At 48.0% G+C, this 22,613-nt stretch overlaps 4 protein-coding genes across 8 annotated transcripts in view; 1 reads left to right on the top strand and 3 right to left on the bottom strand.

Annotated features, from left to right (window-relative positions):
- Positions 1 to 7,296, bottom strand: part of LOC128422457 (zinc finger protein 135-like) — a 135,779-nt gene extending 128,483 nt beyond the window's left edge. The window contains exon 1 of the mRNA XM_053406509.1: positions 7,083 to 7,296. The gene's annotated coding sequence lies outside the window, so the exon portion shown is untranslated. The remainder of the gene's footprint in view (positions 1 to 7,082) is intronic.
- LOC128422442 (zinc finger protein 665-like) overlaps positions 1 to 22,613 on the top strand; it is a 352,200-nt gene that overhangs the window by 249,868 nt on the left and 79,719 nt on the right. The window lies entirely within an intron of this gene.
- LOC128422461 (zinc finger protein 79-like) lies at positions 1,601 to 4,072 on the bottom strand. The gene has a single exon (XM_053406525.1). The coding sequence runs from the start codon at positions 3,886 to 3,888 to the stop codon at positions 2,974 to 2,976; it is 915 nt and encodes a 304-aa protein (XP_053262500.1). The 5' UTR covers positions 3,889 to 4,072; the 3' UTR covers positions 1,601 to 2,973.
- Positions 8,269 to 11,861, bottom strand: LOC128422451 (zinc finger protein 709-like). Its single transcript, XM_053406498.1, has 2 exons — positions 11,780 to 11,861; positions 8,269 to 10,101 (listed from the first exon to the last, which is right to left on the bottom strand). The coding sequence occupies exon 2, from the start codon at positions 9,976 to 9,978 to the stop codon at positions 8,332 to 8,334; it is 1,647 nt and encodes a 548-aa protein (XP_053262473.1). The 5' UTR covers positions 9,979 to 10,101; positions 11,780 to 11,861; the 3' UTR covers positions 8,269 to 8,331.

Below are 22,613 nucleotides of genomic sequence, written 5' to 3'. Positions count from 1 at the left end.
TCCTTTTTATCTGTTAATAACGGGTGTTTAATTCTTGGTTTCTTTCCACTCCATATAAATGTAGATATTTCCCTTTTCCATTCCTTAAAACAATTCATTTCTCCTAAGATGGGCATTGTTTGGAATAAGAAAATCATTTTGGGGAGGATATTCATTTTCACAACCAAGACTCTTCCCCACAGTGAGAGATGGAGTTTGGTCCAGGTTTCCATATATTTTAAAATAAATTTATTTCCATACTTTACTAGAATCATCCTCATATACATTTAAACTTTTATTTGAAATCCAGATCCCTAGGTATTTAACCTTATTTTTAATTTAGTTAAAATTAATCTAGTAAAAGACCCCGGGGTGGCCAGGAGCAGCGCATGCGGACGTGAGTCTAGGAATGGAGAAGATTGTGGGCGGGATTCTCTGAAACACCCAGCAACCCAGATTCTCATCCTTGGCTGTCTCTTTTGCTTACGGTCTTCACTCCCAGCCTTCCTGGCAAGAGGTAGCGAGGCGGGGGAGGGGAGAACGGGAGACTTGGGGTTCTGCAATTAGAGAGGCAATTAACTGCAAGGGGAGAACGCCAATCAAAGCTCTCATTCCCTGTCGGGGAACCTGAGATCTGAAACTTTTCCTTTTCCCCAAGGAAGACGCCCCAAGGCTGGTCCAATGGCCACTTTGGATAGCAAGGGACTTGGGCTCGGTTTCCAATTTCTCTGTTTCTCGTAAATGCAGCTGCACCGGCAGCACCAAGGTCCAGAAGGAAGTGACTGGTGCGCGTCAGAGCGCAAGGGCATTTACGGTTCCTTTCCGTTCTCTCTGGAGCAGCCAGGCGTCCAGTGGAAAGGGACTCTTTTCCATTGCGTGTAAGAGGCAGAAAAGGTTGCTGGGACCCCATGGTAAGTAAAGGGAGGGAGAAGGACTTTGTAGCGTCCTTCGTAGAGAAGACAAACAACTGTCAGGTCAGGAAAGACCTGGGAAAAGGCTGGCGGGTTTTTGCTTTGGTTGAAAAATGGGATCCCCACATTCTAAGAGTTCTAACTGCCAGACTCAGAGGCATGTGCTGGTCGCAGCAGGAGGGGGGGGTCTCCCTGGTAGCTTCAGCAGCCGGCCTCCTCTGGGTCTCCTGGCCCCCTCCTCTCCTCCCTCTGAGCCTGAACTGCTCTCTGCCCCAGACTCTTCCTGCTCACCAAACCCTGTTTCCTCCTCAGCTTGCAATATCTCCCCTTCTGGTCTGCTCCCTTTTCTCCCTCTTTCGGCTCATTGCCACCCCACCACCAGGAAGGCAGCCCTCCTTCTGAAACACCAAGAGAGTAAACAGACAGTTCTCTGAATGGAGAGGAGCAGAAAGTGGAGTCCCCTCAAGATCAGTATTGGGAGCTGTGGCTTTTCAACTTGTTCATAAATGATCTAGACTTAGGAGGGAGCAGGGAGGGGGCAGTTTACTGATGGCAGCAGATTGTCCAGGGTTGTTCAAACAAAGAAAGATTGCAAGGAGCTCCAAAGGGACTTCTCCAAACGGGGTGAATGGGCAGAAAATACAGTTCATTATCAATAAGATTAAAGTGATGCATGTGTATGTGTGTGTGGGGGGGACACCATCTTAATATCATGTACAGGCTCATGGGGTCTGAACTGGATTTCCCTGTGTGCTCTAGACCAGGGGAGAGGGGAGCTGGTCGCAGCAGGAGGGGGAATCTCTATGGATGCTTCAGCTGACGGCCTCTTCTGGGTCTCCTGGCCCCCTCCTCTCCTCCCTCTGAGTCTGAACTGCTCTCTGCCCCAGACTCTTCCCGCTCACCAAACCCTGTTTCCTCCTCAGCTTGCAAAATCTCCCTTTCCGGTCTGCTCCTCTTTCTCCCTCTTTCGGCTCATCCCCCCACCAGTCCCCAGGCTCTGAGCCTTCTTCCCTTGTGGGTCCCCCAACTGGTGCCTCCCCCCCCCTCACCAGCCAGTCCATGACAACAACAGCAGCCACAGCACTGTGGTCCTCTGGTAGGAAAACTCCCGAGTAGCATGAGTGAATAAAAACTTCTGGGACTATGGAAAAATACTCTCTTTCCCAAACCCTAGAATAAGCAGGAACTCTGGGGTTGCCCCATGGGGTTCATGAGTGAAGATAGCCCCCCCCCAGGAGACTTCCCTGGACCCTGCAGCCCCTCCTTCCCCCTCTTGAAATTAGGCTTGGGGGGAAATCTCCCATTCAATTTCAGTATTTCAAGTTTTCTTCAGAACGCGCAGGGCAGGAGGCAGCGATGAAGTTCTGGTGAAGAAGCAGTGCTGGGAGATCATGCGGTGGGGGGGTGACAGAGTTTGGTGCAAAAACCAGAGGTACTTTCATCTAAAATTATACTCACCATTGTGAGATGTTGCCTGCATTATTTCATTATTATACAGTTTTACATATAAACACCAGAACTTCACATATACCTCATGCTTTTAGGAATGATTTCCTGCTGAGTTCATTGCTCAGAGTGGACTCTGAGAGGAAGACATCCCACACTCCATACATCTAAATGGGTTCTCCCAGGTGAGAGTCCCTGGATGTTCCTTGATAACTCCGTTATAAATAAAGCACTTTTTGCAGTCTTTTCATTTAAACTGCTTCTCCTCTTTGAGGTTGTTGATGGTTTGAAGGGTTTCAACTCTTAAAGTTCTTTCTGTCCATATGTCTGTTGATTTTGAACTTCCACTAAGAGTGAACCTCTATCTACTTTCCTGATATTTATATGGTTTGTCTTTTGTGTGAGTTTGTTGACAAAAATCAAGGGTTTCACTCTGACTGAAGCTCTTTCCACACTCCATGCATTTAAATGGTTTCTCCCCTGTGTGAGTCCATTGATGATTTCTAAGGCTTCCATTTTCACTAAAGCTCTTCCCACACTCGATACATTTATATGGTTTCTCCCCTGTGTGAGTCCGTTGATGATTTCTAAGGTGTGCACTCCGATTGAAGCTATTTCCACAATCCATACATTTAAATCATTTCATACCGATGTGAGCCTGTTGATGTCTTCTCAGGTTTCCACTAAAACGGAAGCTCTTTCCACACTCCATACATTTAAATGGTTTCACCCCTGTGTGAGTCCGTTGATGTTGTCTAAGGCTTCCACTATTACTAAAGCTCTTTCCACACTCGATACATTTATATGGTTTCTCCCCTGTGTGAGTCCGTTGATGTTGTCTAAGGCTTTCACTGAAACTGAAGCTCTTTCCACACTCCATGCATTTAAATGGTTTCTCCCCTGTGTGAGTCCGTTGATGGGATCTAAGGTTTCCATTCCAACTGAAGTCCTTTCCACACTCCATACATTTAAATGGTTTCTCACCTGTGTGAGTCCGTTGATGGTTCCTAAGGCTTCCATTTTCACTAAAGCTCTTTCCACACTCCATACATTGAAATGGTTTCTCCCCTGTGTGAGTCCGTTGATGGGATCTAAGGAATCCATTCTGACTGAAGTCCTTTCCACACTCCATACATTTAAATGGTTTCTCACCTGTGTGAGTCCTTTGATGGGATCTAAGGAATCCATTCCGACTGAAGTCCTTTCCACACTCCATGCATTTAAATGGTTTCTCACCTGTGTGAGTCCTTTGATGGGATCTAAGGAATCCATTCTGACTGAAGCTCTTTCCACACTCCATGCATTTAAATGGTTTCTCACCTGTGTGAGTCTGTTGATGTTTACTAAGGCTTCCACTATTTTTAAAGTTCTTTCCACACTCCATACATTCATATGGTTTCTCCCCTGTGTGAGTCCGTTTGTGCAATTTAAGGTTTCCACTCTGACTGAAGTTCTTCCCACACTCCCTGTACTTAAAATGTTTTCTCTCTCTGTGAGTCCGCTGGTGTGTTCTAAGTTTTGTATTGAAAGAGAAGCTGTTTCCGCACTCCATACCTTTTAAATGGGTTCTTTCCTTTTTGTGTTTGTTGATGTGAACTATGTGTGCTCATTCAGTGAAGCATATTCCACATTTCACACATTTTAATGGCTATTCCTAATGAAACGAAAGGTGCCCTGTCCCCTGCAATTCTGTCTTCTCCATCACCTTTTTCAGAGTGGGCAGAAAGGAAATACTGTTTGGGTTTCAGGAAAGAGAACACAGGGGGAAAAAACCGCCATTAGCACCTTCTCTTATTTCAACATCTGCTACGTTCTCCCATGTCCTCCCCGTGTTCCCAATTTTTAGGAAATGAAAATGGTATGATGTCAAATGGTAGTAATGCATCAGGAACCTTTCATAATGCTCAATCATCTTTAATAACACAGCATTATTTCTGACATTGAATTATATATAAATTGCAGTATTGAAATGCACCTGCTCCCACTTCATATTCTGATATTACTCTACTCTGCTTGTGTGTTTCTTACTTGAGTGCTGTTTTGGTTTGCTAAGTCAGGGTTTTACTGTGAGTTACATTTTTGATATTTTTTGGATCCTGTTAAGTTTATCTGTCTTCGGTAACAAATTTCTCAGCTGAATTATTTTTTTGCTGTCTCTGTGTTTTCTCCTACTCTGCTAACTATACATCGATCATTATGGAGGAGCAAGATCTGCAACCTCAAGCCCTCAACAGCCTCGGCCCTGTGGACCTGAAGGAGCATCTCCACCCCCATTGCTCCGTCCGGACAGGGAGGTCCGCCTCTGAGGGTCTTCTGCTGGTTCCCTTGCTGTTAGAAGTGAAGTTCCAGGGAATCATAGAATCATAGAATCATGGAGTTGGAAGAGACCACAAGGGCCATCGAGTCCAACCCCCTGCCAAGCAGGAAACACCATCAGAGCACTCCTGACATATGGCTGTCAAGCCTCTGCTTAAAGACCTCCAAAGAAGGAGACTCCACCACACTCCTTGGCAGCAAATTCCACTGTCGAACAGCTCTTACTGTCAGGAAGTTCTTCCTAATGTTTAGGTGGAATCTTCTTTCTTGTAGTTTGGATCCATTGCTCCGTGTCCGCTTCTCTGGAGCAGCAGAAAACAACCTTTCTCCCTCCTCTATGTGACATCCTTTTATATATTTGAACATGGCTATCATATCACCCCTTAACCTCCTCTTCTCCAGGCTAAACATGCCCAGCTCCCTTAGCCGTTCCTCATAAGGCATCGTTTCCAGGCCTTTGACCATTTTGGTTGCCCTCCTCTGGACACGTTCCAGTTTGTCAGTGTCCTTCTTGAACTGTGGTGCCCAGAACTGGACAGTTCTGGAACAGTTCTGGAACTGGACAGTTCTGGAACTGGAACCAGGCAGAGGGCCTCCTGCCCCATGGAATGCCCTCCCTTCAGAGGGCAAGGAAACAGGCAACTATCTGACATTTAGAAGACAGCGGTATCAGGAGGTTTTTAATGTTGGATGTTTTACTGTCTTGTATATGTACTGTACTGTCGGGAAGGTAAACGGCCTTTCCGTGAGCTGCTCTGGTTCGCCAGAAGCAGCTTAGTCATGCTGGTCACATGACCCGGAAGCTGTACGCTGCCTCCCTTGGGCAATAAAGCGAGATGAGCGCCGTAACCCCAGAGTCGGCCACGACTGGACCTAATGGTCAGGGGTCCCTTTACCTTTATGTACTGTAAGCTGCCCAGAGTGGCTGGGGGAAGATACTAATACTAGAACTTCTACAGTGGTACCTCGTGTTACAGACGCTTCAGGTTACAGACTCTGCTAACCCAGAAATAGTACCTTCTGTTAAGAACTTTGCTTCAGGATGAGAACAGAAATCGCATGGCGGCAGCAGGAGGCCCCATTAGCTAAAGTGGTACCACAGGTTAAGAACAGTTTCAGGTTAAGAATGGACCTCCAGAATGAATTCAGTTCTTAACCCGAGGTACCACTGCACTATTATTTTTATCATGTGATTTTTTGCAGTTAATTTGGAATTCGTACTGCAATATCAGCTCACGAAATGTTACGGGTGGAGAAAATCACAGGGTTGCCGTAAACTATAATCCCACCCACAAACTCTCATTCACATACAGTCTGTAAATTTGGGGAGGTCACACACCTCACCTGTGCTAATACTGGCAGTCTTTGGCCTGCACAGGCACACCCGGTGTGTAGAGCCTCCAGCCACAGGCACTGTCTATCATGAAAATGGGTCCTTTGACTGGGAAGATTCATGCAGTCACTGTCATCGATGCTCAAGGATTGTATCTCAGCTTGTCAGTCACTCTGACATTGCCTACAAAGAGTAAGAGGAACAGAAATGCTTTTGAGGTGCAACTTCTATATGAATCCTGAGAGCCATTCCATGGACTCTGCACCCCTGTTTCTGATGACAGGTGTACATTATCCTCATCCTCAATGTACCAGGCAGTGGAAAAGACATTAAAGATGGAAGCCTGAGAGAGAGGAAAAGGCTTCTGGCTGCTTCCTGGGTGGGATTGCAGAAACCAAGAGCCGCTTCTGAGAAGGCCTCCCCCCTCCCCTCTTCCTCTCGGGATTTCCTCTCCTCTCCAGGGGACCAATGGCTGGACTGGGCAGAATCCCTGGGTCTGGGCAGGGCAGGGGCTTATGGGGGCTCATGGGGCGGGAAGAGGATGGAGCTTGCAGGAAGGAGGGGTGGGGGGACAGGACCCCCACTTTCCAGGGATCCTTCTCTGGTCGCCTTGAAGGGGGGCCGATTCCTGGGCGGGAGAGAGAAGCCAAGGCGCCCACCCCGAGATTTCCCAAGGAAGCCACGATGGAGACTTTTCTCCAAAGACTGGTCCTCCTATCTCCCCCCCCCCCATGCTGTGCTTCTTTGCCCCAGGGATGCTCTCTCCCCCCCCTTGGCCCCCTTCGTCTCTCCCGGAGTCTCCCCTGCACCCAGACGCCCCCTTGGCTCACCCCTCGCCAGGCGCGACCCATCTCTCCGCCCCTTTTGCCCCCCAAGACGAGCAAGGGGGGACAGGGGGGTCTCTATCCTGGCTTCTCTCCGCGCCCCAGGGATGCCTGCGCGGGGGAAACGGGGCCAGGGAGTCCTCGTGGGTGGGCGCCCCATCTCCGCCCCTTGGCAGCACGCGTGCAGGATCCAGGCCCCACGGAAGGCGCTTGGGGGAGCTGGCGGGGTCTCTGGGTCCTTTTCTCCCCCCTCCCCCCCCCAGAGCCCTTTACCTCTTTGTCCTCGCTCCCGATTCTCCTTTCCTTTCCTGCAACATCCACGGGGGGGGGGGTCCCCTGCCTCCTCCCTCCCCTTTCCGAAAGCGCCCCCCTAGAGCTGTGGGGCGGAGCAGCAATCCGGAGTGGAAGCTCCACTTGCGGGAGAAGAAGGGAGGTTGGGAGGGGGGCTCCCCCCCCCCATTCCCGGAGCAGAAGCCGGATTGGAGGAGGAGGAGGAAGGGGTGGGATGTTTGGGGGCGGGATCTGGGGTTGTGGGGCGGGGTGAGAGGAGGAGGTGCCGGGAGGGGAGGGAAAGAATTGAGGGGGGAGGAGAAGGTTCCCCCCTCCCCTCTTCCTTCTGGGATCAGGAGAGCGGGGGAGGGGCTGATCCCGGAGATCCAGCTGCAAAGTGGGTCCCGTCCCTCCTACAAGGTTTGCATTGCAACATCCTCCCCTCCCCCACCCCACGAGCTTAGATCCCTCCGTTGTTTTTTTAAATATGAATATTTATTAGATTTTCCAATTTTATATAAACACAAAAAGAAAAGAAAAAGAAAAATATTAACAGCATGTCAATTTCAGTAACAATTTTTCAGTAACATGTTTCTTTGACTTCCTCATACCTCCCCTTCTTGTTTTCTAGTTCAACTTGTTAATTCAGCAAATCCTAATCTCTTAACATTCCTTTTAAAATAAACCTTATTTTCCACTCAACTTTTTTAAATTTAATGACTTAAAACAATTTTAGTCCCTATTATCTTTATCATAACAGCTAGAGACCACAAAAGTTCAATCCAACATCTTTTCAGAGTTCATTAATTTTGTAGTGTTTCTGTAAATAGTCCTTAAATTTCTTCCAATCTTCTTCTGCCGACTCTTCTCCCTGGTCGCGGATTCTGCCGGTCATTTCTGCCAGTCCCATATAGTCTATCACCTTCATCTGCCATTCTTCCCGGGTGGGTAGATCTTGAGTCTTCCAGTGCTTTGCTATAAGTATTCTTGCTGCCGTTGTAGCATACATAAAAAAAGTTCTGTCCTTCTTTGGCACCAAATGGCCGACTATGCCCAAGAGAAACGCCTCTGGTTTCTTCAAGAATGTATACTTAAGTACCTTTTTCATTTCATTATAAATCATTTCCCAAAAAGCCTTGATCTTTGGGCACGTCCACCAAAGGTGAAAGAATGTGGTTTCTCCTTTGTGTGAGTTTGTTGACATAAATCAAGGATTCCACTCTGACTGAAGCTCCTTCCACAGTCTATACCTTTAAATGGTTTCTCCCGTGTGTGTCCGCTGATGTTTTCTAAGATTTCCACTCTGACTGAAGCACTTCCCACACTCCACACATTTAAATGGTTTCTCCCCTGTGTGAGTCCGTTGATGGTTCCTAAGGCTTCCACTATCACTAAAGCTTTTTCCACACTCCACACATTTAAATGGTTTCTCCCCTGTGTGAGTCCGTTGATGTGATCTAAGGTGTGAACTCATACTGAAGTCCTTTCCACACTCCATGCATTTATATGGTTTCTCCCCTGTATGAGTCCGTTGATGTCTTCTAAGGCTTCCACTTTCATTAAAGCTCTTTCCGCACTCCATGCATTCATATGGTTTCTCCCCTGTGTGAGTCCGTTGATGTTGTCTAAGGCTTCCACTTTTACTAAAGCTGTTTCCACACTCGATACATTTATATGGTTTCTCCCCTGTATGAGTCCGTTGATGTCTTCTAAGGCTTCCACTTTCATTAAAGCTCTTTCCGCACTCCATGCATTCATATGGTTTCTCCCCTGTATGAGTCCGTTGATGTTTTCTAAGGTGTCCACTCTGACTGAAGACTTTTCCGCACTCCATACATTCATATGGTTTCTCCCCTGTGTGATTCCGTTGATGTATTTTAAGGTGTCCACTCCGACTGAAGACTTTTCTGCACTCCATACATTCATATGGTTTCTCCCCTGTGTGATTCCGTTGATGTATTTTAAGGTGTCCACTCTGACTGAAGACTTTTCCGCACTCCATACATTCATATGGTTTCTCCCCTGTGTGATTCCGTTGATGTATTTTAAGGTGTCCACTCTGACTGAAGACTTTTCTGCACTCCATACATTCATATGGTTTCTCCCCTGTGTGATTCCGTTGATGTGATCTAAGGCTTCCACTATCACTAAAGCTCTTTCCACACTCCATGCATTTAAATGGTTTCTCCCCTGTGTGGGTCCGTTGATGTCTTCTTAGGTTTCCACTATTGCTAAAACTCTTTTCACACTCTATGCATTTAAATGGTTTCTCTCCTGTGTGATTCCGTTGATGTCTTCTAAGGCTTCCACTTTCATTAAAGCTCTTTCCGCACTCCATGCATTCAAATGGTTTCTCCCCTGTGTGGGTCCGTTGATGTATTCTAAGGTGTCCACTCTGACTAAAGCTCTTTCCACACTCTATGCATTTAAATGGTTTCTCTCCTGTGTGATTCCGTTGATGTGATCTAAGGCTTTCACTATGACTAAAGCTCTTTCCACACTCCATGCATTTAAATGGTTTCTCCCCTGTGTGGGTCCGTTGATGTTGTCTAAGGTTTCCACTATTGCTAAAACTCTTTTCACACTCAATACATTTATATGGTTTCTCCCCTGTATGAGTCCGTTGATGTGATCTAAGGCTTGTATTACAACGGAAGCTCTTTCCACACTCGATACATTTAAATGGTTTCTCCCCGGTGTGAGTCAGTTTGTGCAATTTAAGGTGTCCACTCTGACTGAAGTTCTTCCCACACTCCCTGCACGTAAAACATTTTCTCTCTGTGTGAGTCCGCTGGTGTGTTCTAAGTTTTGCATTGAAACAGAAGCTCTTTCTGCACTCCATACCTTTAAATGGGTTCTTTCCTTTTTGTGTTTGTTGATGTGAACTATGTGTGCTCATTCAGTGAAGCATATTCCACATTTCACACATTTTAATGGCTATTCCTAATGAAATGAAAGGTGCCTTGTCCCCTGCAATTCTGTCTTCTCCATCACCTTTTTCAGAGTGGGCAGAAAGGAAATCCTGTTTGGGTTTCAGGAAAGAGAACACAGGGGGGGAAAGGACACATCAACCGCCATTAGCACCTTCTCTTATTTCAACATCTCCTACATTCTCCCATGTCCTCCCCATGTTCCCACTTTTTAGGAAATGAAAATGGTATGATGTCGAATGATAGTAATGCATCAGCAACCTTTCATAACCCTAAATCATCTTTAATAACACAGCATGATCTTGGAATACCGTTGTCCTCTGAGACTGCCTTTCAAATCAAGTGGTTGCCCCCATTTCCACCTCTAGATCTTCATGAATCACCTGCACAGTCCCGCTGACCTCAGGAGGTCCATATAGACCATTTTGGGAGACCCAGGCCTTCATCTTTTCTAGGGACTGTGGTCTGGGTCAGTCAGAGAACTAGTGACAAGGCTTGGTGCTTGGGGTCAGCTGAATGGGTGCTCAGGGAAGCTCCTGTTCTTGGAGATGGACCTCTGTCTACATGCCTCAGATTGCATGGAGAGAGCAGGAGAAGCAGAAGGAAAGCAGCTGGCACATGGGAATCCCAGGCGGAAACACCCACCCCCATTGCTCCTTATAATAATGATGCGCTGCTTGATCCTCTGCTTGTCTTCTGACAGAGGACTATCCTAATCTCGCACTGAAAAGCAGGATATTCAAGGCAAGGAGATAACTGTACTTCATGGTAGGTAGCCATATTGGTCTGACACAGCTGAAGTAAAAAAATAATAAAAATAGTCCAGCAGCACCTTAGGATCTTGGGAGAAAAGCAATGAGAAACCTAGACAGCATCTTAAAATGCAGAGACATCACCTTGCCGGCAAACGTCCGTATAGTTAAAGCTATGGATTTCCCAGTAGTGATGTATGGAAGTGAGAGCTGGACCATAAAGAAGGCTGATCACTGAATAATTGGTGCTTTTGAATTCTGGTGCTGGATGAGATTCTTGAGAGTCCCATGGACTGCAAGAAGATCAAACCTCTCCATTCTGAAGGAAATCAGCCCTGAGTGCTCACTGGAAGGACAGATCCTGAAGCTGAGGCTCCAATACTTTGGCCACCTCAAGAGAAGAGAAGACTCCCTGGAAAAGACCCTGATGCTGGGAAAGATTGAGGGCACAAGGAGAAGGGGACGACAGAGGACGAGATGGTTGGACAGTGTTCTCGAAGCTACCAGCATGAGGGAGGCAGTGGAAGACAGGAGTGCCTGGCGTGCTCTGGTCCATGGGGTCACAAAGAGTCGGTCACGATTAAACGACTAAACAACAACAGCAGCAGCACCTTAGGGAGCAACTAATTTTGTTCTAGGTATAAGCTTTCATGTGCATGCACACTTCTTCATATAGTGAAGCGTAGTGGGAGATCGTAGTAGGAGTACCCTTCTCAGAAAAACCCCACTCCACCCTCCCACGATATACAAGGGTCTGGTGACATTTGTGTCAGTGGATCTGAAGAAGTGTGCATGCACACGAAAGCTTATACCTAGAACAAAATTAGCTGGTCCCTAAGGTGCTACGGGACTATTTTTAAATTTTTTATTTCAAGTGCGTCAGACCAATACGGCTACCTACCTGAATCTAGATGTCATGGGGTGTTGGGGATAAGTAGTTCCTTTGGTGTGGAACATGTCCTGCACTTTCTGGGGTCATTTTTCCACCCTTGGTCCCCACCCTGCACTCAGCTCTCACCTGTGGCTTCCAGAAGCTGTCAGCATGCAACAGGGCTTCAAGCAACGGCTTCAACCGGCCGGCTAAACCAGGTGAGGAAAGCTGATGGGTCTCAAATCCTTGGGGGGCTGGAAAATTCTGCTGCACCTGAAGTCAAGCCCTGGTGGATAGAGAGGAGGAGAACAACCGTGAATCCCACAGTCCAGAAGGCAGATTCTGCCCGTGTGGAAGAGGAACGTGAAGGGCAGGTGGGGCACGTCCACCTGGAGGCTTGTTATCTAGTCCCAGGGTTACTCTGACCTTGAATTATATATAAATTACAGTATTGAAATGCGCCTGCTCCCACTTCCTATTCTGATATTACTCTACTCTGCTTGTCTCTTTCTTACTTGAGTGCTCTTTTGGAAAGCTAAGTCAGGGTTTTACTGTGAGTTACATTTTTGCTATTTTTGGGATCCTGTTATGCTTATGTGTCTTCAGTAATAAATTTCTAAGCTTTGCTGCCTCTGTGTTTTCTCCTACTCTGCTAACTATACATCGATCATTATGGAGGAGCAAGATCTGCAACCTCAAGCCCTCAACAGCCTCGGCCCTGTGGACCTGACGGAGCATCTTCACCCCCATCGTTCAGTCCGGACAGGGAGGTCCGCCTCCGAGGGTCTTCTGCTGGTTCCCTTGCTGTCAGAAGTGAAGTTCCAGAGAACCAGGCAGAGGGCCTCCTGCCCCATGGAATGCCCTCCCTTCAGAGGGCAAGGAAGTAGGCAACCATCTGACATTTAGAAGACAGCTGTATCAGGAGGTTTTTAATGTTTGATGTTTTACTGTCTTGTATATGTACTGTAGGGACGCGGGTGGCATTGTGGGTTAAACCACAGAGCATAGGCCTTGCCATTCAGAAGGCTGGCAGTTCGAATCCCCACAACGGGGTGAGCTCCCGTTGCTCGGTCCCTGCTCCTGCCAACCTAGCAGTTTGAAATCACGTCAAAGTGCAAGTAGATAAATAGGTCCCGCTCCGGCGGGAAGGTAAATGGTGTTTCTGTGCGTTGCTCTGTTTCGCCAGAAGTGACTTAGTCATGCTGGCCACATGACCTGGAAGTTGTACACCGGCTCCCTCGGCCAATAAAGCGAGATGAGCGCCGCAACCCCAGAGTCGGCCACGACTGGACCTAATGGTAAGGGGTCCCTTTAGTAAAGGTAAAGGTACCCCTGCCCGTACGGGCCAGTCGTGTCCAACTCTAGGGTTGTGCGCCCATCTCACTCAAGAGGCCGGGGGCCAGCGCTGTCCGGAGACACTTCCGGGTCACGTGGCCAGCGTGACGAAGCTGCTCTGGTGAGCCAGCACCAGCGCAGCACACGGAAACGCCATTTACCTTCCATCTATAAAGCGGTACCTATTTATCTACTTGCACTTAAGGGTGCTTTCGAACTGCTAGGTGGGCAGGAGCTGGGACCGAAGACGGGAGCTCACCCCGCCGCGGGGATTCGAACCGCCGACCATGTGATCGGCAAGCCCTAGGCACTGAGGTTTTACCCACAGCGCCACCTGCATCCCATAGGGGTCCCTTTACCTTTACCTATATGTACTGTAAGCTGCCCAGAGTGGCTGAGGGAAAATACTAATACTAGAACTTCTAGAGTGGTACCTCAGGTTACAGACACTTCAGGTTACAGACTCTGCTAACCCAGAAATAGTACCTTGGGTTAAGAACTTTGCTTCAGGATAAGAACAGAAATCGCGCGGCGGCAGCAGGAGGCCCCATTAGCTAAAGTGGTACCACAGGTTAAGAACAGTTTCAGGTTAAGAATGGACCTCCAGAATGGATTCAGTTCTTAACCTGAGGTACCACTGTACTATTATTATTATCGTGTGATTTTTTGTAGTTATTTTGGAATTTTTACTGCAATATCAGCTCAGGAAATGTTGTGGGTGGAGAAAATCACAGGTTGCCGTAAAAGAGAATCCCACCCACAAACTCTCATTCCCACACAGTCTGTAAATTTGGGGAGGTCACACACTTTGCCTGTGCTAATACTGGCAGTCTTTGGCCTGCATAGGCACACCCTGCGTGTAGAGCCTCCAGCCCCAGGCACTGTCTATCATGAAAATGGGTCCTTAGACTGGGAAGATTCATGGAGTCACTGTCATCAGATGCTGAAGGATTGTATCTCAGCTTGTCAGTCACTCTGACATTGCCTACAAAGAGTAAGAGGAACAGAAATGCTTTTGAGGTGCAACTTCCGTATCAATCCTGAGAGCCATTCCATGGACTCTGCACCCCTTTTTCTGATGACAGGTGTACATTATCCTCATCCTCAGTGGAAAAGACATTAAAGATGGAAGCCTGAGAGAGAGGAAAAGGTTTCTGGCTCCTTCCTGGGTGGGATTGCGGAAACCAAGAGCCGCTTCTGAGAAGGCCTCCCCCCTCCCCTCTTCCTCTCGGGATTTCCTCTCCTCTCCAGGGGACCAATGGCTGGACTGGGCAGAACCGCTGGGTCTGGACAGGGCAGGGGCTTATGGGGGCGGGAAGAGGATGGAGCTTGCAGGAAGGAAGGGTGGGGGGACAGGACCCCCACTTTCCAGGGATCCTTCTCTGGTCGCCTTGAAGGGGGGGCCGATTCCTGGGTGGGAGGGAGAAGCCAAGGCGGCCCCTCCAGAGATTCCCCGAAGAAGCCACGATGGAGACGCTCCCCCCCCCGCAAGACTGGTCTTCCTATCTCCCCACCCACCCACCCTGCCAATGCTGCGCTTCCCTGCCTCGGGGATGCCCCCTCCCTTCTCCCCCCACGTCCTTGACCCCCTCCCTCTCTCCCGGAGTCTCCCCTGCACCCAAAGGCCCCCTTGGCTCGGGTCACCCCACGCCCTGCGCGCCACACCTCTCCATTCGCAGCCCCCCCGACAGGAGCAAGGGAGGGACAGGGGGGTCTCTATCCAGGCGTCTCTCGCGCCCCTTAACCTTTTCATGGGCCGCGCGGAGCCTTGGGAAACGGGTGAGGGGTCCGCCCTGCGAGGAAAGCCCCCTTCGCAGCACGCGTGCCGGGATCCAGGCCCCACGGAAGGCGCTTGGGGGAGCTGGAGGGGTCTCTGGGTCCTTTTCTCCCCTCTCCCCCCCGCGACCCCTTTACCTCTTTGTCCTCGCTCCCGATTCTCCTTTCCTTTCCTGCAGCATCGAAAGCCGCCCCCCCTAGATCTACGGGGCAGAGCAGCAATCCGGAGTGGAAGCTCCACGTCCTGGAGAAGAAGGCAGGGTGGGAGAGCCCCCCCCATTCCTGGGACAGAAGAGCCGGATTGGAGGAGGAGGAGGAAGGGGTGGGACGTTTGGGGGCGGGATCTGGGTTTGTGGGGGCGGGGTGAGAGGAGGAGGTGCCGGGAGGGGAGGGAAAGAATTGAGGGGGGAGAGGAAGGTTTCCCCTCTACCGTCTTCCTTCTGGATCAGAAGAGCGGGGGAGGGGCTGATCCCGGAGATCCAGTTGCAAAGAGGGGTCCCCCCCCCACAAGTGCAACATCCTCCCCCACCCCACCCCACGAGCTTAGATCCCTCCGTGTTTTAGGTCTTGGTGCTGTTCAAACCAGAAATGGAGGGGGGCAGCTAAACGACTCCCCCCAAATCCCAGCTCCCCACCCCAGCCTCTAAGGCCAGGACAAGGACCGTGGACACAGGCCCCGTCCATGCACAACAGCCAAGAGGCTCAGAAAAGCAGCCGATACAATTGGAGCCAGAAGCGGATTCCAAAATCTGAGGGATCCCTTGGACAAGAAACAAGGAGACCAGCCAGGAAGAGCAGAGCAAAAGAGCAGCCAGTAGGTCTTGATTGAAGACTGTTGCCACAGGACTCCCACCTGCCCCCAGGTGGAACAAGATGGAAGCCCCCAACAAAAGAAGACCCCAACTTTTATTAGCTGCTAATCCCCCATGCAACACCCCCAATACTACATCATGACTACATCATTGACACATCACAAAGAGGAGGGGTTGAGGGAGGAGTTGTGGTGGTAACCTGAGTGTCTTGTCGAGAGCCAGTGGGGTGTAGTGGTTAAGAGCGGTGGACTCGTAATCTGGGGAACCGGGTTTGCGTCTTTGCTCCTCCACATTGTTACGGTAAAATCTGGGTGCGAGGCTGCTCAGCCACCCAGCTCGTCGGACTAAGTCCGCGGGTCCCTGCGGAGGAAAAATGAGCTCAGCTGGAGACAGGAGCAAGCTGCAGAAGATCCAAGTTTATTGCACAACAGGTTCAAGGCGAGACTGAACAGCGAGAAAGGGGTGACATGAGCTTTTGAAACTTCCCTCCATGTCCCATAATGCAGTGCAAAATACATCATAGCTACAACATGAATACATTAAAGAGAGGTTGGGTTACACAGATGACATCATGAATACATTAAAGAGAGGTTGGGTTACACAGATGACATCATGAATACATTAAAGAGAGGTTGGGTTACACTGGATTAACATACAGAGGAGGGAGGGGGAATATGCAGAGCTGGAGATATGCGCAGATAAACATTTCCTGAGTACCAGTGATGAGAAGACAATAGTTCGAATATGTAAAGTCTGCCACCTGGCACTGCCCGGAGGAAAGGCCGGGCAGAGCGATTTGACCGGATTAGGGTCTTCCTGAGTACGTGACATCTCGCTTGAGCGATGGAGGCAGGGGAGGTGTCATGGAGTCCTGAAGAGACTGAGTCGATCGACACCAAAACCAAGGAGATCGGAGTTACCGTTGATTTTATACGAATTTTTAAGGATTTTTAGTTCATTCTATATTGGTAATTGAAGTTGGAAACAAAATGGATACATTGTTGCAAGATTTGACACTTTTACGAGTTCACCAGTTTCGGTTCCATTGTTCTCCCAGCGGGGAGCCATCAGCAGCTTGTCAAGAGGTTAAATGAGGCGTGCAAGAGCTCGCTGAGCTAGCTCTGCAAAACGAATGCATGGTTCTGTTTGGATAGAACGCAGCCATTGAAATGAATGGGGATATAACTTTGTACGGTCTACCCACAGTAAAGATAGGGCGGCAAGGAAGCCTAAGAGTTCGGCTTATTTCGCCCGCATAGGAAGGGAAAGGCGCTTTATTTATGGGGCTTGGGGTAGAGTGTGGTGCTTGTGTAACAGTGTGGGGGCTGAGGGGTCTGTATAGGGCTGGGTGCCCTTGAGGTCATCGCCTCGGACCCTCTGGTGACCTGCGGAGGGAAAAGAGATGCATGCCCCCCCTTCCTTCCGTATCAACATGCAGCTGATGGGTGACCTTGGGCCAGTCACACTTCTCTGAAGTCTCTCAGGCCCACTCACCTCACAGAGTGTTTGCTGTGGGGGAGGAAGGGAAAGGCGAATGCTAGCCGCTTTGAGACTCCTTCGGGTAGTGATAAAGCGGGATATCAAATCCGAACTCTTCTTCTTCTTCTTGTCACCTGCCCGGTTGCTCCTTTCCTCTCCCCATGATTATATTCCTGAGGACAAAGAGGAGTTCATGTGTTTCCTGCAACACATGAATCCCAATCCCAAAGAAGGGCAGTGCCAAAGAATGCTCCACCTATCGTCCAATTGCGCCCATTACACACACTAGCAAGGTTATGCTTAAAATGCTACAAGGCAGGCTTAAGCAGTATGTGGACCAAGAACTCCCAGAAGTGCAAGCTGGATTTCGAAGGGGCAGAGGAACCAGAGACCAAATTGCAAACATGCGCTGGATTATGGAGAAAGCTAGAGAGTTCCAGAAAGACATCTACTTCTGCTTCATTGACTATGCAAAAGCCTTTGACTGTGTCGACCACAGCAAACGATGGCAAGTTCTTAAAGAAATGGGAGTGCCTGATCACCTCATCTGTCTCTTGAAAAATCTCTATGTGGGACAAGAAGCTACAGTTAGAACTGGATATGGAATAACTGATTGGTTCAAAATTGAGATAGGAGTATGACAAGGCTTTAAATTGTCTCCCTGCTTATTTAACGTAGATGCAGAATTCATCATGCGAAAGGCTGGGCTGGATGAATCCTGCAATAAAAAAATTAAGGTTGATACGGAAGGGGGGGCATGTTTGTCAACCCCCTTCCCAGAAGCCTTCAGAGGGTTCGAGGCGATGACCTCAAGGGCGCCCGGCCCTACAAGGACCCCTCAGCCCCCTCACCGTTTTGCACTAAGCACCACGCAAAACCCAAGCCCCAAAATAAAGTGCCCTTTCCCTGGGTAGACCAGAGGAGCGAGTAGCGTATTTTATGAATGAACAGACTATTTGCCTACGGGAGCGTCCTGACCAATCAGCCTGCACCCAACGCAGCCTCCAGCCAATCAGCACAATGCATTTGGTCTTGCAGGCCTCCTTTACCTTCTGACAAGCTGTTGACAGCTCCCTGCTCTGAGAAGAATGGACTGACACCTCGTATCCTTGCTAAGCCCATCAAAATTGATACAATGTAGCAATTCGTTTCCCAAATGAGCTGCCACTGTTTCAAAGGGCTAAAAAAATATAAAAATTCATACAAAATCACCCGTACCACCGATTCTCTTGCTTTCAATGCCAAACTGCTCCATTTCCTCAGGACTTCAAGACTGCCCAGTACCTTCCATAATCCCTCAAGCGGGAGGTCACGGTCACGTACACCCAGGAAAGACCTCATTGATGCCAAATCACCCAGTCTAGCCCTTCCTCCAGGCTCGGCCGGGTGACAGACTATGCAAACTAAGACCCCATTGTTCTCTTACCACCGGTACTCAGAACGTGCCTTTCAATACATGTTCCAACTCTGCATGTTTCCCCCTCCCTCCTCCATATGTTAATCCCGTGTAACCCACCCCTTTTCTGATGTAATTGTGATGTAGCAATGATGTAGTGATGATGCCTTTGAACTGTATCTGGGGTAATGGTGGGAAGTTTTAAAAGTTCATGTCACCCCATCCTCGGGGTTCAATCTTGCCTTGAACCTGTTGCGCAATAAACGTGGATCTTCTCCAACTTGCTCCGGTCTCTGGCTGCGCTCCTTTTGTTCCGCAGGGAACCGCGGACTCAGTCCGATGAGCTGGGTGGCAGAGCAGCCTCGCACCTAGATTTTCCATAACAATGTCTTGTATATATAATAAATGTTCATAAATTTACCAACAAAGCACATACATAGATATGTGGACCACATGGCTGGAGCAGCTCAGGAAGACCGCCCTGAAACCATTTTGACTCCCAAACTGACCAAATGTTTTCTCTGCAAGGAGGGAGCGGGTGAGGGAACCTTCCCATTGTCTCAGGAATTGGGTAATCACCATCTCAAAGGAAGGGCCAGACTACCAGGAAAGGGAATCAGATAAGGCATTATCAGATAACCTGGCAGACAGGAAAAACAACAACATTCACATTTCTGTTGCAGACCTCCTTTTCTGTGATGTAGGTATGATGTTTGTGGGGGGTGGTCTGGGGTTACACCCCTTCTGTGATGTATGTATGATGTATGGAGGGGTGGTCTGGAGCTCCAGGGCAAAGAATTTAAAATGTCTATCTAAGGGCAGGCACACCTTAGTTGGGGGTTCTCCTCAGGGGAGCACCCTGTTGCAGCAGATCAATCAAGATCAGGCTTACTAGCTACTTTGCTTCTCAATAGTCTCTGGTTGCCTCTGTTGTTTTCTCCTACCGATGGAGAACCTACAAGGGACTCTATAAAGGGCTCTTGTGTCCCCCATAAGGGAAGAAGGGCAGCTTTTGTTTACAACAGATGGCACCCCAGATGGGATTCAAGGGGGGCAAGGAAGGACTGGTGATCCAGCGCGCACCAGGCCATTTGCCAGGAGGAGCCACCAGTCCTCTAGTGACCCCAGGGTCTGGAAAGAACTGGAGTTCCAGCGGGGCTAACCAGAGGAAGCAACGCTTGATCAGGCCAGCCACAAGTTGACTTATTTTTTAATATAATCTTTATTGATTTAAATTACACACATATATAAAGAATTTGCCATCTCATACTGCAAAAAAAGAAAATTAAAGAAAAAACAATGAAGAAAAAAGGAAAGAAGAAAATACAGAAAAACAAAGAACAAAAAGCAGATTTAAGTGCATAAAAAAACTTAAACTTCCTATTAAATAAAAAAGACTTGTGACAAAATGAGGCTTCCGTTCATTCTCATTGTACTGTTTATACTGCCGTTGTCCCCCCCCACCAAGTTTTATATTCTTTAATGTTGTTCCCGTCTACTCCACAAACAGTATTTGTTGTGTTTACAGGTATCACTCAAGTTCTGCTAATATGGTGTGGTTGGCACAATATGATCTTATAGAATCCTCAAATATTCTCCATTCTCCAAGTATTTTCTGGTTCAATACTCCTCTAACTCTTCCCGTCAGTTTTGCTAGCTGTAAATATTCTAACATGCGTATATGGCTTCTCTTGTTGATGTCCACCAGGGTATTTTTGGCTCAAGTAGTCCTTTATATTTATTCCAGATTTTATATCACGATTTTCTTATCACATGGCTCAAAAATCCCCTGTGGACCTTCACTTTTTCGTATATTAAAGAAGCATGGAATCCAGACCGATTCTCGTGGCCTTCCAAGTCTAATAGGTCCGTATCTTTTAGTGTAATCCAGTCTTTTATCCAAACCAATCCTGCCGCCGCATGGTAGAATTCCAAATCTGGCAATGCAAAACCACCTCTCTCCTTTTTATCTGTTAATAACTGGTGTTTAATTCTTGGTTTCTTTCCACTCCATATTAATCTAGATATTTCCTTTTTCCACTCCTTAAAACAATTCATTCCTCCTAAAATGGGCATTGTTTGGAATAAGAAAATCATTTTGGGGAGGATATTCATTTTCACAACCAAGAGGTGGAGTTTGGTCCAGGTTTCCATATTTTTTTTAAAAAAATTCTTTCCATACTTTACTAGAATTATCCTCATATAAATTTAAACTTTTATTTGAAATCCAGATCCCTAGGTATTTAACCTTATTTTTAATTTAGTTAAAATTAATCTAGTAAAAGACCCCGGGGTGGCCAGGAGCAGCGCATGCGGACGTGAGTCTAGGAATATCTTAATATCATGTACAGGCTCATGGGGTCTGAACTGGATTTCCCTGTGTGCTCTAGACCAGGGGAGAGGGGAGCTGGTCGCAGCAGGAGGGGGAATCTCTATGGATGCTTCAGCTGACGGCCTCCTCTGGGTCTCCTGGCCCCCTCCTCTCCTCCCTCTGAGTCTGAACTGCTCTCTGCCCCAGCCTCTGCCCGCTCACCAAACCCTGTTTCCTCCTCAGCTTGCAAAATCTCCCCTTCCGGTCTGCTCCCCTTTCTCCCTCTTTTGGCTCATCCCCCCACCAGTCCCCAGGCTCTGAGTCTTCTTCCCTTGTCGGTCCCCCAACAGGTGCCTCCCCCCCCCTCACCAGCCAGTCCATGACAACAGCAGCAGCTACAGCACTGTGGTCCTCTGGTGGGAAAACTCCTGAGTACATGACTGAATCAAAAATTCTGGGACTATGGAAAAATACTATCTTCCTCAAACCCCAGAATGAGCAGGAGCTCTGGGGTTGCCCCATGGGGTTCATGAGTGAAGATGAGCCCCCAGGAGACTTCCCTGGTACCTGCAGCCCCTCCTTCCCCCTCTTGAAATTAGGCTGGGGGTGGAATCTCCCATTCAATTTCAGTATTTCAAGATTTCTTCAGAACGCGCAGGGCAGGAGGCAGCGATGAAGTTCTGGTGAAGAAGCAGTGCTTGGAGATCATGCGGTGGGGGGGCGGGTGACAGAGTTTGGTGCAAAAACCAAAGGTACTTTCATCTAAAATTATACTCACCATTGTGAGATGTTGCCTGCATTATTTCATTATTATACAGTTTTACATATAAACACCAGAACTTCACATATACCTCATGCTTTTAGGAATGATTTCCTGCTGAGTTCATTGCTCAGAGTGGACTCTGAGAGGAAGACATCCCACACTCCATACATCTAAATGGGTTCTCCCAGGTGAGAGTCCCTGGATGTTCCTTGATAACTCCGTTATAAATAAAGCACTTTTTGCAGTCTTTTCATTTAAACTGCTTCTCCTCTTCGAGGTTGTTGATGGTTTGAAGGGTTTCAACTCTTAAAGTTCTTTCTGTCCATATGTCTGTTGATTTTGAACTTCCACTAAGAGTGAACCTCTATCTACTTTCCTGATATTTATATGGTTTGTCTTTTGTGTGAGTTTGTTGACAAAAATCAAGGGTTTCACTCTGACTGAAGCTCTTTCCACACTCCATGCATTTAAATGGTTTCTCCCCTGTGTGAGTCCATTGATGATTTCTAAGGCTTCCATATTCACTAAAGCTCTTCCCACACTCGATACATTTATATGGTTTCTCCCCTGTGTGAGTCCGTTGATGATTTCTAAGGTGTGCACTCCGATTGAAGCTATTTCCACAATCCATACATTTAAATCATTTCATACCGATGTGAGCCTGTTGATGTCTTCTCAGGTTTCCACTAAAACGGAAGCTCTTTCCACACTCCATACATTTAAATGGTTTCACCCCTGTGTGAGTCCGTTGATGTTGTCTAAGGCTTCCACTATTACTAAAGCTCTTTCCACACTCGATACATTTATATGGTTTCTCCCCTGTGTGAGTCCGTTGATGTTGTCTAAGGCTTTCACTGAAACTGAAGCTCTTTCCACACTCCATGCATTTAAATGGTTTCTCCCCTGTGTGAGTCCGTTGATGGGATGTAAGGTTTCCATTCCGACTGAAGTCCTTTCCACACTCCATACATTTAAATGGTTTCTCACCTGTGTGAGTCCGTTGATGGTTCCTAAGGCTTCCATTTTCACTAAAGCTCTTTCCACACTCCATACATTGAAATGGTTTCTCCCCTGTGTGAGTCCGTTGATGGGATCTAAGGAATCCATTC

Source organism: Podarcis raffonei, chromosome 10, assembly GCF_027172205.1.
Source record: "Podarcis raffonei isolate rPodRaf1 chromosome 10, rPodRaf1.pri, whole genome shotgun sequence".
Classification (NCBI taxonomy): domain Eukaryota; kingdom Metazoa; phylum Chordata; class Lepidosauria; order Squamata; family Lacertidae; genus Podarcis; species Podarcis raffonei.
This window is presented reverse-complemented; position numbering and strand designations above follow the sequence as displayed.

Coding starts and splice junctions, on each gene's coding strand:
- LOC128422461 (XM_053406525.1), bottom strand. CDS start 3,888: ATGGAGTGCGGAAACAGCTTCTCTTTCAATACAAAACTTAGAACACAC.
- LOC128422451 (XM_053406498.1), bottom strand. CDS start 9,978: ATGAGCACACATAGTTCACATCAACAAACACAAAAAGGAAAGAACCCA.